Source organism: Ornithorhynchus anatinus, chromosome 3, assembly GCF_004115215.2.
Source record: "Ornithorhynchus anatinus isolate Pmale09 chromosome 3, mOrnAna1.pri.v4, whole genome shotgun sequence".
Taxonomy (NCBI): Eukaryota; Metazoa; Chordata; class Mammalia; order Monotremata; family Ornithorhynchidae; genus Ornithorhynchus; species Ornithorhynchus anatinus.
Genome location: NC_041730.1, coordinates 48,171,887 through 48,188,185, shown reverse-complemented (window position 1 = coordinate 48,188,185; position 16,299 = coordinate 48,171,887). Strand labels below are relative to the sequence as shown.

At 46.5% G+C, this 16,299-nt stretch overlaps 1 protein-coding gene across 1 annotated transcript in view; it reads right to left on the bottom strand.

The window, feature by feature from the left end:
- Positions 1–16,299, bottom strand: part of CPEB3 (cytoplasmic polyadenylation element binding protein 3) — a 144,374-nt gene that overhangs the window by 29,482 nt on the left and 98,593 nt on the right. Inside the window, exon 6 of the mRNA XM_029059668.2 lies at positions 1,165–1,283. Coding sequence (XP_028915501.1) covers positions 1,165–1,283 — 119 coding nt within the window. The remainder of the gene's footprint in view (positions 1–1,164; positions 1,284–16,299) is intronic.

Here is a 16,299-nt window from a genome sequence, read left to right as displayed (position 1 = left end):
CTTGACAACCTGGGAAGTGTCCAAAGCTGAAACAACAGCCCAACTTAATTTATAGGATCGCCCTGGCTGTGGCAATCGGTCTCTAGCTCTAAACAGTGTGGATTTTCCTGGAGTTCACTGTATTTTTCTAGATTCAGATGGCTAGCTGGATGGTGGAAGCTTTAAAAGTCCAGAAAATAAAAGTTTCCTTTTGGATACTAGATAGGTGGCTTCTATTTTCAAGTTTCACTTTTTTCCTATTTCTCTTAAGCCAGAAAAAATGAAAGGAATCGCTCTTATTATGCTTTAGAGTGTAATCAGAGGTGTAATCTCCGAATGATAATTATAGCCACCGGCTCTTCATATTCACATATCAAAATAACATATTTCTATTATCGTCTAATCATTTATACTTCTTACATTTCATCAAGAGTACAAACATAGCAATTTTATATGCTTGTATTCTCCAAAGCACACATTAGACTGTTAAAGCTACAAAATGAAGCATTTTATTCCTCCAAAATTTCCCAAGTCCATACTGTAAAAAGCCTTTCGCTACAGTCACAATTTCTAGAAGGACTCTGCCTCGAATCCAGACCCCAAGCCTTCCTTCACCTCATCTTCTTCCAGAAATGCCACTCCCTCACTCCTCTGAGTTACTATTTTCCTTTTCCTCTCTCTCCCTTGCCCTCCCTTTGATGTCCCTTAAAAGCAAAAGAGAAGCTGAATTCCAACAACACAAACCCAAGAACACTTAGCAATGTATTAGTTAAGTACGCATTTTAGATATCATTTCTTGACTAGCTATTTCAGTCAGTCTGCGATACAGTCTATCCATTTGGCCCCTTGGACATCTTCACTAGCAAGTTTCTAGAGCACAAGACCCAAGTCTCACCCACTTGAGATCCCCTATCCTGCCGAGCATTTACACATACTATTTGAGGACTGTGACGCTGTGAGGATTTCAAATTTGCCGAATGCCACTTGGGACCTAATTACTGAAGACTACTGCCTAGATTACCAAAGCAAGATTTTTACTTAAAAAAAAGGCAAGGTCATGGGTCACTAATGAATTGCAATGAGCTTGATAGCAACCAATGCTCCATCTGGGCCTTATAGGAGGGTTATCTGAGGGGAGAGGATTGCAGGATCGAATAAGGAAACAGACGGGTGGCTGCCGCTTACCGGCTTGTCCTTGATGGTGGGACTTGATACACACAGGTAAAGTTTTCCATCTTCCTCTAGGCAGGCGTCTATTAGAGCTTGGACAGAGCTTTCTTCCTGGAAGAGCAGAAAGGCATAGCCTTGGAGGGATCCAGGGAAAAAAAAAAAGGCAAAAGAGAAAAAAAGAAAATCAAACTCTATGAACCAAGCACAGAGGAAATAATTGCTATAATTGACTTTTTGGCAACGTTCTTATTAAGGTCCAAGAACAGCTAAGCCGAAAAACCATCTCTTTAATCGACTTTTTGGTAAATGTCTTATAAAAGTCTAAGAGCGGCTAGGCAAAAAATTGATTCCAACTATTTGGAGCACATCCTACCCCTCACTTTAGTATAGTGCTTGGGACAAAGTAAGCATTTAACAAAATACCACAGTTACCATAATTACTTCACAGACATATGAAAATTCTGCATTATCCTCCTGGATCCAAAGACTAGGAGTGCTGCGACCAGATGATTACCTGATCGACGACTCCGCCAGAAACAAATCATTCCCATCCAGATAGGTACCTAAAGTCTACCTGCCCTGTGGGGCACACTCTGCTTTAGAAGCCCATGAACTTTGAGCCTCCCAAACCCCATCTACGAAGGGAAAACTGCAAGCCACTGGACTGCCCACCCTTACGGATCACCAGAGTGTTGAGAGCTTGTTTAGAATGGTGCTATGGGGAAAGTCTATTAAATGCACTGTGGATTATCAGCCCGTCGTTTGGGCCCTTCTGTCCATTCTGTTACCGGCCAAGTTCCCAGGGCCGTTGACACAGACCCAGGCAGCTTCTGATATAACAGACAAGTCCATAAGCAGGGGACAGCAGGATAGGTTACTATCACCATACTGTGACCCTAGAAGCCACCTCCCCTACTTAAAGTCACTGTTGACACCTTTCCTTCCCTCTCTCCTACCATCTAAAGCCTTCAAGGGTCTCCCTTTGCCCCAGGCCAATATATATCTTCCTCCGCCTTCAGGTTTCAGCAGATCTTTTGGTTAACCATAGAAGCAGCATGGTCTAGTACAGTCCTCGAGACTGTAAGCTCGTTGTGGGCAGGGAATGTGCCTATATTGTACTCTCCCAAGTGCTTAGTACAGTGTTCTGAATACAGTAAGCCCTCAATAAATACGACTGACGAGTGAAAAGAGCTCAAGACAAGGGGCCGGGGGACATGGGGTCTAATCCCAGCACCGCCACTTGCCTGCTGCGTGACCTTGGCCAAGACAATTAACTTCTCTGGGCCTCAATTTGCTCATCTGCAAAAAGGGGGTTACATACCTGTTCTCCCTGTTAGACTGTGGACCCCATATGGGCCAGGGACTGTGTCTGATTTGGTTATCTTCTATATACCCCAGTGCTTAGTACAGTGATCAACCCATAGTAAGTGCTTACCTGTAATTATTACTCATATTATTTGCTGAAAGTTTCAGGCAAAAAGAAGGGCCCTGAAAGAGGGGGCTTCTAAGTGGGACACCTGAGCTCCAGGCTACGCTGAATACTCAGTCAATACTATGGAGCAAATATCCATTTGTTTGGGTCTCAGCTTCCTAGGCTAAAATGGAGCTAATTCTATCTTTTTTTCTGCTTTCCTCTTGGCAGAATGAGTTAGAGGACAATTAGGCCTCCCACTCAGCCACTCATTTGCACTTGTTTCAGCCTTGGGGAGTTTAAGCCTTAAATCTTGATGGGAGAGTCAGACGTAGGCGAGGGGGAGAGAAGACACGCCAAACTTCCCTTAGGTTGCCTCCGTTTAGGAAAGGGGACATGGAATGCTGCTGGATACTTCTGGCCCCTTTCTTCCATAGAGGGAGAAAGGGGAAATACTTGAGGACTAAAAGCAAGAAGCCTGGAAACCCACTAGCAGAACTAAAATGGAATCTCTCGAGCCCATAACTTGGGCATTACCCTCAACTTATCTCTCTCATTCAACCCACGTATTCAATCTGTCACCAAGCCCTGGAGTTTCTACCTTCACGACATCACTAAAATCCACCCTTCCCTCTTCATCCAAACTACCACCACACTGATGCATGCATTTTGATTACTGCCTCAGCCTCCCTGCTGACATCCCTGCCTCCTGCCTCTCCCCACTCTAGTCCATACTTTACTCTGCTGCCCAGATCATTTTTCTACAAAATGGGTCAGTCCGTGTCTCCCCACTCCTCGAGGACCTACAGTTGTTGCCCATCCATCCCCACAAACAGAAACTCCTTACCACTGGTTTTAAAACACTCAATCACCTGGCCCCCTCCTACCTCACCAATCTACTATAGCCCAGCCCACACACTTTGTTCCTCTAATGCCAGCTTGCTCACTGTGCCCCATCTCGTCTATCTCATCCCCGACTCCTTTCCCACACCCTCTCCCTAGCCTAGAACTCCCTCCCCCTTCACAAAACACCAGACCACCACTCTTCCCATCTTCAAAGCATAATAATGTCACATTCTTCTCCAAGAGGCCTTCTGCAATTAAGCCCTCTTTTCTCCTGCTCTCCCGATCCCGCCTGGATCGTCTATGCGCTCGGATCTGTGACCCTTGGGCATCTGATATTGAGGTGATCGAGTGCTTTAAATCCAATGGTGAGGAGTTTTTGCTTGCAGAATCAGAAACTTCCTACCTTACCTCCCTGATTTCCTACTATAACCCAGCCCGCGTGCCTCGCTCCTCTAAAGTACTCACGGTACCTCAGTCTCATCTATCTAGTCACCAACCTCTTGCCTACGTCCTCCCTCTGGCCTGGAATGCCTTTCCCCTTCATATCTAACAGCCCACCACACTCTCCACCTTCGAAACCATATTAAAATCACACCTCCTCCAAGAGGCCTTCCCCAACTAAGCCATTTCCCCTACTCCCTCTCCCTTCTGTACCACCTGTTCACTTGGACCTGGACCCTCCAAGTACGTGATATTCACTCTCGGCCCCACAGCACTTATGTACATATCCATAATGTATATTAATGCCTTCCCCCACATCGATGCTTGTCAGCACCTTGTGGGAAGAAAATGTGTTTACCAAGTCTCTTGTTTTGTATTCTCCCAAGCACTTAGAATAATGCTCTGCAGACAGTAAGTCTTCAATAAATACCATTGATTGAAAAGAGCTGGCCTGGGGAATTTCTCAATCGGGATTAGAAAATGCTCCCACAGAAAAGCACACTCACGTGTAAAAAGGTGTCAGTCATTTAAGTGAGTCACCATGGAAAAAAACACTCAAAAAAACCAATTTATGTTCAGCATGTTCCAAAGTCAGCCTCCTCTTCTATTCTGCATCAGTCTATGGACATGGTGGCAAAATAAAGGTCCAAATCAATCAATTGATGGTATTTCCTGAACACTCACTGTGTGCAGAACACAAAGCTAAGTGTTTGGAAGAGTACAAATACAACGGAGATGGTAGACATGTTCCCTGCCCACAGTGAGTTTACAGTCTAGAAAGGGAGACAGACATTAACATCAACATAAATAAAAAATTTACAAGGCAGGCCTTAATACAAATAACTGACACAGAAGGGGAGCTTTATCGCAGCTTTATCAGGGCCAGACCTCTTACCCACAGTGAGGACATTTATATCAAGGAGCAGAGAAGCGGATTTATTTCACTCTCTGGGAATCTTTTGGGAGTTGGGAAAATACTTGAAAGGCCAGAGCCCTGGCATCCCTTTGAGAGAGCCATGTACAGAAATGTAGGCTGGGCTCCTTGAGAGCCAGTATTACGTTACACGGGATTGAATGTTTATTCAGTTCTGCAAATTAGCAGGAGCTTCAGGCCTGAAATTTAACAACGGACAAATAAGGTATTGACTCGAAACGGGATATAAAGCACAGAGCAGTATCACTGAGCAGCCAGACGCCGCAGCCATCAAATACCTCATCCACGATGTTTATGAATGAGAGACGAGGCGTTTTCGCCTGCCGCCCGACAGGTAGGGACAACATGTGAGCTACGGGGCTAGGGAAGTTGGGGTGGGGGTCGCAAGAAAAGGATTCTCTACTCCTTACCCTTCTGAATCACCTCCGGATCAACATCTCTCCCCGTGCTCGCCCTCGCTAGCTCCAGTCTGGTTCTGGTAGCCCGGCAAATAGGTGGGCAAGTCTGAGAGCAATGGAGGTGACCGAGAAGGCCCTGCCGGGCTGGGAACGGCAGCGGCTACCGACTCTCTCGGGCTTGAAGAAGAAGACGGAGGTCCGGATTCTGAGCCCGTCCAGGCCAGCCGCGGAGGGCAGCGGTGTGGAACACCTCACCCGTAAAAACAATGAGAGCTGGCGTGACTCGACCCTCACATCCCTCAACCTCCCGCTCCCCTTCGGGAGCCGAGCCTCCTCCGCCGTGGCTCAGGAGTGGATGGAGTTGTAGGGATGGAGCGCTGGGCTGCCCCTTGCTGGTGCAGGGACTTAGTTGTGTGCATGAAGGAATGGCCACGACATGGGCTGGGCCTCTCGCCCAAAGCCCAGGCTGCGAAATGCCATCAATGGCACCGTCTGCTCCCGAAGCTAGACCTGCAGAACTCTTGGGGGGATGGGAGGAGTGGAACTGCTGGAGAATGGGAAGGGGGAAAGCCCATCAGCCGGGCCAGCTCTTTCGGCTGGCAAGACAAGGCCCCTCGCCTCGCCTGTAGAGCTGTGGGCCCAACCGCTCTCTCTCTGGGCTGCAGGGTGGGTCATGGGCAGCGTTTGCCCTTACCCAGAGGCCAAACACCATACACAGAGACACGTTACACCATACATACACAGAATTTTCTGCAGACTGAATATGGATTTAGCTTTTTTTAGATTGATACTCCGTGTCCATTCTACTTTTAATGCCAGATATGGCAAGCTGAGCAAAGCCGGCCTATTTTTACCAATTCAGCACGATTAGTCACCTCAGTCATGTGGAGAACATGAGGTGAGAATCAGCTGCACCTTCTTTCCCACACGCCTTGCTAATGATCTTTAAAATTCACTCAGTCTCCGAAAACGGTTCTCCGCTCGAAGGGAAGACAGGTTACCCTGCCTGGGAAACACGGCCCCATCCTCCATTCTCCTAATACGGGTGAGCCCACTGAACACCAGTGAATAGGTGGTATGGAAGGAGCAGAACATGGAGGAGCCATTTGGAAGGCCTTACAGTGGAATGGAAAGGATATACTGTGACGTGACCTCCAGACCCCGAAACACAGCACCATCTCACTGCCGCAAAAATCAGAAGCCATTACTCTGCTTATGCTGGGTTTCATTCATTCATTCTATCATATTTATTGAGCACTTACAGTGTGCAGAGCACTGATCTAAGCGCTTGGGAGAGTACAACAATAAACAGACACATTCCCTGCCCACACAGATCTTACAGACTAGAGCTTCCATTTTCTCCTGGCCTATATCCGATCTCCTCCCAGTTCCTTGGAAAAGGAAGCAAGCAGTCCTTTCCGGGTATGGGAAGCTTCTCTCAGTCCCACAACACCCACTGGAAAGCCAGAGGGCTGGTAGGAAATTTCTGTGCTTTAGGTGGGTCTGGCACTCAAACAGATTGGGGCGGTCAGCTAGTTGTGGGGAGGGAGGCAGCCTGAGCGAAGCAGCATTGCCTAATGGATAGAGCATGGGCCTGGCAGTTAGAAAGCCCTGGGTTCTAATCCTGGCTGTGCCACTTGATCTGCTGTATACTCTTGGGCAAGTTATTTCACCGGGCCTCAGTTACCTCATCTGTAAAATGGGGATGATCGCGAACCTCATGTGGGACATGGACTGTGTCCAAACTGACGTGCATCTACTCCAGCACTTAATACAGTGTCTGACACATAGTAAATACTTAACATATACCCTAAAAAAAGGAACTTGTCTACCAATTCTGTTGCACTGTACTCTCCTGCCATCTTTAAAGCCATGTATTTTCCATTTGGGCTTTCTCTGAGGGGGCTTCTTTGAAAAGGGAAGAATGAATCAGATGTATAACAGGTCCACGGATAGAGCACGGGCCTGGAAGCCGGAAGGACCGGGGTTCTAATCCCAGCTCTGCCACTTGCCTGCTGTGTGACCTTGGGCAAGTATCATACTCTGCACACAGAAAGTGCCCAGTAAAAGCCACTGATGATGACGATCAGCACCAAATATTTAGGAAGAATTTCCCCACTTGATCCTGCAGGATGGGCTGCTCTCGCTAAACGTCAACCCAGTGTCTAGTTGGTAAAGGCTGTGTCTCCCCAGGAACGTGGGGAGGGAACATCTAACCAACCAAGCAGATACTCTTACTCTCAGGATTCTCCTCATCAGTTATACCAACATAATTAAACTGATTTTTTCCTTTCCTTTGCCAAATCTTTCACTTATCATTTAAAATACTTTTTTATGGAATTTGTTAAGCGTTTACTCCATGCCAGGCACTGTACTAAGGACTGGGGTAGATGCAAGCTAATCAGGTTGATCACAGTCCATGTCCCACATAGTAGTAATAATAATAATAATTATGTTGTTAAGCACTTATTACATGCCAAGCACTGTTCTAAGCACTGGGGTAATACAGGGGGCTCAGGTTGTCCCACATGGGGCTCAAAGTCTTAATCCCCATTTTACAGACAAGGTCACTGAGGTCCAGAGAAGTTAAGTGACTTGCCCGAGGTCACACAGCAGACAAGTGGCGGGGTTGGGATTAGAACCCACATCCTCTGACTCCCAAGCCCAGGCTCTGGCCACTAAGCCACGCTGCTTCTCTAAGCCATGCTGCTTCTCTATGGGGCTCACAGTCTTAATCCTCTGCTTTTCAGATGAGGTAAATGAGGCCCAGAGAAGTGAAGTGACTTGCCCAAGGTCACCCAGCAGGCAAGTGGCAGAGCTGGGATTAGAACCCCGGTCCTTCTGACTTCCAGGACCATGATCTCTCCATGGACCTGTTATACGTCTGATTCATTTTTCCCATTGTCAAGAAGCCCCCTCAGAGAAGGCCCAGATGGAAAAACGCAAGGATTGCAGACCTGCTGGAGCCAGTGACGGCAAAAAAACGGGGGAGAAGATGTGAAGGTAGGTCCTGGATATTCCAGGGGAGGAGAAAGGGAGATCAGTGAGGACCATGAGAGAATGATATATGGAGATGAAGCAGGAAATGGGGAAGTCATATGGACCCCTGGAATAATGTCATACGGGGATCACTGGTATGAAATAGTGGTTTAACCCCCAGCCTTTCCTCCTTCTTGACTTATATCCTGGGTCAACTCTAAACCCATCTTCTTTCCCCATGTTGCAACTATGGAGAGAAACAGCAAAAGGAACTAAATTAGTCCAATTTAGAACCTTCCCCCCGCCAATCAGAGCATCATTTATTCCTCTCCAAAGGGCTCTCATGGATTCTCACTGTTGAAAAGAGTTGGAAACACAGTCTGAGAGGAGGCTACAATGCCTACTGGCAGTCAGATTAATCCAGTCATGGGCAGTGGCCAAATCTATCTAGGGTGGGCATCCCCCAAAACAAGACAGTTTCCCCATGGGGCACTCTTCCCTCTACAATGGAGACTTGGTCCCTGAAACAGGTTGAAGGCCTCACCAGCTGAATTTTCAAACCCAAGAGAGCCCTTCTGGGCGGCGATTCTTCAGCCCAGACCTGGCAGACCGATTGGCATCGGACAGCTGGGAGGACCAGCACTCCCCACAGGCACAGGCCTTGCTCGGCAGTGAAATGCCCAAGTCGCCCACTTCAGCAAGCTTCTGCGCCCTGCCAGTCTATCTGCAGTTGCCTTGAACCAACCCTGGAAAGAAGACCTGAGATGGAGGGCAGTGATTTTCAGGCCCGGAGCAGACCATGAATGGGAATGAGGCCTGGAAGTGAATCCCTGGATGCTTAGAGGAGCGATCAGTGCTGCTTAGCCTCTCTGGACTCTTCAGGCTTGGGGTTATAAGGCTGTCTCTGACCCGAAATCTGTTGCCGATAACCTGGATTCAGCCCGCTGTCCCTGGTAGGGTCTTCCGGAAGTGACCAGCACAAAACCTTGGAATTACAGGGTCAGAACCTGGTAGGTAAAGGCTGCTTGACTCCATCTTCAGGTTCCTGAGAGGCAATCAAACTCCAAAAAGCTCTCCTAAATCTTAAATTAACAAGGATCAGAGGCAAAAAACTCCCATTCTAAGACAATGCTACCCAAACAAAAACTTGAATTTTTCAGTTTAAATCAGGTACATTCCAAGATGAGACTAAATTCTCTTAAGTATTGCCTCACCTCAAAAAAAAAAAAAACTGTCAGAAAACTCAGACTTCAAAGATCAGAAATATTCCGAACAAGGCATCAATAGCAGCCCAGGAAGGAACCCATTGCATTCATCTTGCCCTATGTTGTTTAATTCCTTTCAGTGGATGGAATTAAATCCAGTAACAAAGTGCTGAAGCAACGCTCCATTACCTCTCAAGTGCAGTAAAACACCACTCTAAGCCCACCTCCCGCAAGAAGCAGCATGGTCTACTGGACACTGGACGGGCCTGAGAGACAGAAGGACCTGGGTTCTAATCCTGGCTGCGCCACTTGTCTGTTGTGTGATCTTGGGCAAGTCACTTCCCTGGGCCTCAGTTACCTCATCTGTAAAATAGGGATTAACAACTATGCATAAAGACTATACAACCTGATTAGCTTGTATCTACCCCACGGATTAGTTCAGTGATGGCACATAGTAAGTGCTTTAGGAATACCATAAAAACAAAAACAAAACAAAAAAAGCCTTCCCAAATGCATCATTCCAAAGCAAACCCAGCCATTCCGTTTCCCCTAAAACAATCCCAGAATTCAATCCTCTATCCACATTTCCATTATCTGTATTCCTCAATTTTGCACAGCAGCCTGTTCCTTCTCTTATTCGATGTGGATTTTTCTTGCCTGTCCCATTGGACAGTACGCTCCCCTAGGACTGACTCCATATTTTATTCTTCTTTCAGTTTGATCCTAAGTATAGTTCTCTGCACAGAAAATGTACTCAAAAAATACCACTGACTGGGTCTGAGCAGGATGCTATTTGTGAAGTCGGTACATAGGAAACAGAACAGCAGAGTCGATGCTAAGGTTTTGGGCAGACAAGGTACAAGAGGACCAGGAAACTGCAGAAAGAAATGGTTCGATTTTCACTGGGTATCCTGGTTTGTTTCAGTAACCTAAATGGAAACTCTTAGAAGGAAGGGGGTCCACATTTCTATTCCAGTTCTGAAACAAAAATGATCACTACAAAAATCCACCAAAACGTAGCTTAAAAAAAACTAAATAAGGAGAATAGACTGTAAGGATGTTACGGGCAGGGAACGTGCCTGCCAATTCTGTTCTATTTTACTCTTCCAAGAGCGGCAAAAACATTTCCACTTTTCCACTCCAGATTTTTTTAAAAAAAACAAAACAGTATCTGTTAAGCGCTTACTATGTACCAGGCACCGTACAAAGCACTGGGGTAGATACAAGATAATCAGGTTGGATGCAGTCCATGCCCCACATGGGGCTCTAAGTCTTAATCCTCATTTTACAGATGAGGAAACTGAGGCACAGAGAAGTGAAGTGGCCTGCCCGAGATCACCCAGCAGTCAAGTAGCAGAGCTGGGATTAGAACCCAGTTCCTCTGATTCCCAGGCCTGCGCTCTTTCCATGAGGCTACGCTACATCTCTTAAAAAAAGAAAATGACACTACTCTATTTCTTTAGGGGCTGCCTGGTATTTTCACCTCTGAAACTCTGGGGAAAAACCTCAGCAACATTCCCTTGCATCTGGCTGAAATCCTGTTGATATCAACTCTGTTGTATTGTACTCTCCCAAGCGCCTAGTACAGTGTTTTGCACACCGCAAGCGCTTACTTAAATGCCACTGATTGATCCCAACAGACTCCACATCCCCTCTCTTTTTTTGGCCTCCAATCGTTCCCCTCTCCAGCCTACACTTCGCTTTTCTGCCAAAAGAGTGTGCTGGGCATGTCTCACCACTCCTGAAAAAGCTCCAATGCTCTTCCCCCTTCCTCTCCATCTCGAGCAGAAACTCGTGACTGCATTAAGGCTCTTGAAAAGACTTCTCCCTCCTACTTCTCCTCTCTCTTTTCCCACAACATCCAGTTCGCACGCTTCCCTCCCCTCAAGCCAACCTACTCACTGTCCTTTCCCTTTTCTCCTCCATCACTGATGTTTTGCTTACATTCTCCTTCCTGTTATATTGTACTCTCCCAAGTGCTTAACCCAGTGCTCTGCACACAGTAAGTGGTCAGTAAATAGGACTCAGTGACTGGCTTCTGCTGGAATTCCCTCTCCCTTAGCAGACGGCTCCTCTCCTCATTTCAATGTCCTCGTGAACTGGCGTCTCCTCCGAGAGGCTCTCCCTGATTCGTCTCTCATCTTCTCCTTTCTAGACTCTAAGCTCATGTTGGGCAGGGGACGTGTTTACTAACTCTGTTGTACGCTCCCAAGTGCTTTTTTAAAAATAATCATATGCGCTAAGTGCTTACTATATGGCAGGCACTGGGGTAGATAGTAGCCAATCAGTTTGGACACGGTCCACGTCCCACAGGGTGCTCAAGATATGAATCCATTTTATAGATGAGGGAAATGAGTCCCAGAGAAGTTAAGTCACTTGCCCAAGACAGCCCAGCAGACAAGTGGCAGAGCTGGGATTACAACCCAGGTCAGAAGGACTCCCAGGTCCGTGCTCTATTCACTAATAATAATAATATTAACGATGATATTTGTTAAGCGCTATGTGCCAAGCACTCTTCTAAGCGCTGAGGTAGATATAAGGTAATTGGCTCGTCCCACGTGGGGCTCACAGTCTTAACTTCCATTTTACAGATGAGGTCACTGAGGCACAGACAAGTGAAGTGCTTTGCCCAAAGTCACAGAGCTGAGAAGTTGTGGAGCCGGGATTAGAACCCATGACCTCTGCCACTTGTCAGCTCTATGACTTTGGGCAAGGCACTTCACTTCTCTTTGCCTCAGTTACCTCATCTGGAAAATGGGGATTAAGACTGTGAGCCCCACATGGGACAACCTAATTACCTTGTATCTACCCCAGCGCTTAGAACAGTGCTCTGCACATAGTAAGCGCTTAACAAATACCAACATATTATTATTATTATTATTGTATCTAACCAGCACATAGAATAGTGCTTGGCACATAGTAAGCGCTTAACAAATACCAAATTATTATCTGACAACTGCCCCACTCAACCCCAGAGCAGCTATGTACATATCTATAAATTCCACATTATAAATGATTTACTTATATTAACATCTGTCTCCCCCTCTAGACTGTAAGTTCATTGTGGGCACGGCCCGTGAGGGCCAACTCTGTTGCAGCGTACCCTTCCCAGGTGCTTAGTGCGATGCTCTGCGTATAGTCAGCGCTCAATAAATACCAGTGATTGACTGAGGGGTAAGTCTGGGTGACTTGACGAAGAGCTACGAGGTCGAGCGTGAGGAGTTTCTGTTGGACGTGGAGGATTCTGCCAACGCCTCCAGGCGATCGGTGCGGCGACATACGATATAAACTGGAGGGTGGAGAGGCCGCAGGACAGGAGATGGGCGAGGAGGTGTTTGCAACAGTCTAGCTGCAATACACCAGAGCTTGTACCACAGTGGCCGCAGTGTGGGTGATGAGGGCCTAGCTAGAAATCATCTTAATCTTGACCTTTCCAGATCAATCACTGCCATGTCACTCTTTGTTTCCAATGGTACCGGTTAAGCGCTTACTATGTGTCAAGCGCCAGGGTGGATACAAGTTTATCAGGTTGGACGCAGTCCCTGTCCCACCTGGGGCTCACAGTCTAAGTAGGAGGGAGAACAGGCAGCGAATCCCCATTTTACAGATGAGGAAACAGAGGCCCAGAGAAGTTAAGTGACTTTACCAAGGTCCCAAAGCAAGGAAGTGACAGAGCCAGGTTCTCAGATGCCCAGGCTCACGCTCTTCCCATTACGCTGTGCTGCTTCTCTCGACAAACTAGACTTGGAAAACAGCAAATCAATCAATCAACGGTATTTATGGAGTACTTACTGTGTTCAGAGCACTGACCTAAGCACTTGGGAGAGAAGTAGCGTGGCTCAGTGGAAAGAGCATGGGCTTGGGAGTCAGAGATCATGGGTTCTAATCCCAGCTCCGCCACTTGTCTGCTGTATGACCTTGGGCGAGTCACTTAACTTCTCTGGGCCTCAGTTCCCTCATCTGTAAAATGGGAATTGAGACTGTGAGCTCCATGTGGGACAGGGACTGTGTCCAATCTGACTACCTTGTATCTACCCCAGTTCTTAGAACAGTGCATGGCATGTAGTAAGTGCTTAACAAACACTCATAATTATTATTATTAACAGCACAGCAGTACTTAAGTACAACCCAGAAACCATCCTAGATGTAATTAGCAGTCCCTTTACACCTGAAAATCCTGCTTTACGTTCTGGAGCAATCCCTGGGGAGAGGAGAGGAAAGGAGGATGCCGATTAAGCCCAAGAAAAGAGTCCTCTCCCTCAAGTAAACTTGCATCAACGGAAAGGAAAAAGAGAAATGGCTGCATTCGTTGTTAGCTGTCAGCACGAACCACCTTACTTCTATTAACCCACATTGTGGATAGAACATTAGTTTAATTCATTACCAAAAATGAATGAGAGCTTCCCCCCGAACCCGCCCATTTTCAAAGAAACCAACAAGTAAGTGATTTCCCTTGATCACAATGTAAGAAGCCAAAGACCCCCACCACAAGAGAAAGCAACACAAATCGTCTGCAGCTGTATCCCACTTTCCCTAATTCAACAATAAATTGATTTTCCATACCAGGCCCGAGCCTCGTTGGTAGTTAGATCCAGAGTAGCGTGAAAGTCAATCATATTCAGGGAGTTCGCTTCCTTTATTCTCCTTAGCATCGTGTGCTAATCGAGGAAACCTGATGTTGGGGCCCAAGGGATCTAATCACCCATGATTCTCCTCACCATGCCGAGTCCTGCATTCATCCTTAACATTTCATATCCACAAGTTCTCAGCTGTGAGACTTGCAGTCTTTCCCCATGTAAAAGGACATTTAGGCCTGAAATCTTTCCTGCATTCTTCTCTTCCATGTGCATCAACAGCTCACAGAATGGAATTAGAGCAACAAAACAATGGTCTTCCACTCTCCAAAATAATTCCACCCAGACTGGTTGCATTTCTATTCCCTTCTCTTGCCCAATCATCCCCATGTCACCTGAGCAGAGATTTCTGGCTCTGTTGTATGATAGCCTCCCAAGCACTCTGAACACAGTACAGTGCTCTGTACAGTGCTCTGCACAAAGGAAGTGCTCAATAAATACCATTGATCGGTTCCAACACATGGGGAGGGGAATGCCCCAGTCTTTGAAAACTCAAGCTTCTCAGGTCATATCCGCCCAGTAGCTGCCCTTATTAATCGTATTTAATGAGCACTTAGTGTACTAAGAGCTTGGGGGAGTACAATATAACAGAGTTGGCAGACGCATTCCTTACCCACAACGGGCTTACAGTCTAGAGGGGGAGACAGACATTAATACAAATCAATTACAGATATGTACGTAAGTGTAGTGGGGATGAGGGAGGGTGAACCAAGGGAGCAAATCAGAGCTACACAGAATGGAGGGGAGAAAAGGGCAAGAGGGCTTAGTCAGGGAAGGCCTGATTTAAGAACGAATGTTTAAATTCGTACTCTTAGCACTTATGGATATTCCTGACATATCTATTCACACTTCTGGTATCAACAACCACACTGTTACCTCTCCACCAATTACTTTGGATTCGCCCAAGATCTCAGTACGGTGTTCTGAAGTAGGCACTCAAAAAAACACAAAAGATTGTACCTTTTGGCAATGGAACAAAGACGAGAGCCCTTTCCTGACTTTTAATCAAGCAAACAGGCCTCAAAGTCATTTTTACCACCGGACAGCGTAATAAGTCACCTACTGGATTGTTCTTAGGAAAGCTCACATTTTTCAGCGAAATGCTCACATGAAGGCTGTAGAGGAGTATTCAAGGGAAGCAGAGTTATGGAAAGGTTCTGTGAAACAGGCAAGACTTACCAAAATGTGGACTTACGTCGCCTGATCTAGCTCTCTGGGGACAAGTTAGAAGGTCAGGCCTCGACCCCACTAGCAATGTTTGTTCGAGTCATAGAAAGAGGGAGAGCAAGGAATGGCAAGGAGACTATGGGGATAGGCCACCACCTTGCCCATTTCCCTTTCTAATCCATCCCCGTTTCTGTTGGGCAGCACCAAACCTTCCCTGCAGACTTTGGATAATGTTTGGCAGGGCACTGGTTCCGTGCCTCAGTTTCCTCATCTCTAAAATAGGGATCCCATGCCAGCTCTCCACCTCTACCCGAGACGGTGAGACCCACAGGGGACAGGAATTGTGTCTGACCTCATTAACTTGCACCTACTCCAATGCTTTGAATAGTGCTTGACTTATGGTAAGTGCTAAAGAAACATAATAATACTACCAATACCCATAATAATAATAAGTAACGATTATCATTGGACCATCGGGTCGAAATGAAGCCGCTTTCTTCTCACGGTTTAAGATTCAATTAGATTAAAGGAGCAAAAGAAGCCGCGCTTACTTCCTGGCTAAGGGAAAAAGGACACAAAGCAATTCGGAACCTAGACCTTCTCTCTCCATTTTGTGCATCAGGGAACACTACAGAAGAAAACCCTCTTAAATGGTATATGCAGGGTGGCTGACCAGATAACCTTACCTCCCAAAAGAAATATCCAAGGCCCGCACCCCCTGAACTAATCATCGTCGTTTTCGAGCTCTTACTGTGTGCGGAGGCCTAAGTGCTAGGGAGAGTACAGTATAGCACAGTTGGTAGGCAAATTTCCTACCTACAACAAGCTTAGTCTAGACGGGGAAGCAGATATTAATATAAATAATTCGTAGATATGTATTCGGAGCTGCCTGGGGAAACCATTTCTAGGCAGAGTTGAGGGTAATCAATAGGCCTCCTTTTTGCCAACATAGATTCATTCATTCATTCGCAGTTACTGAGCACCTACTGTGTGCAAGGCACTGTACTAAAGCACATAGGAGAGTATGATATACCAACAAACAGACACATTCCCTGCCCACAACGAGCTCACAGTCTAGAGGGGGAGAGAGACATTAATATACATAAATACATTACGGATATATACATATGTGTGG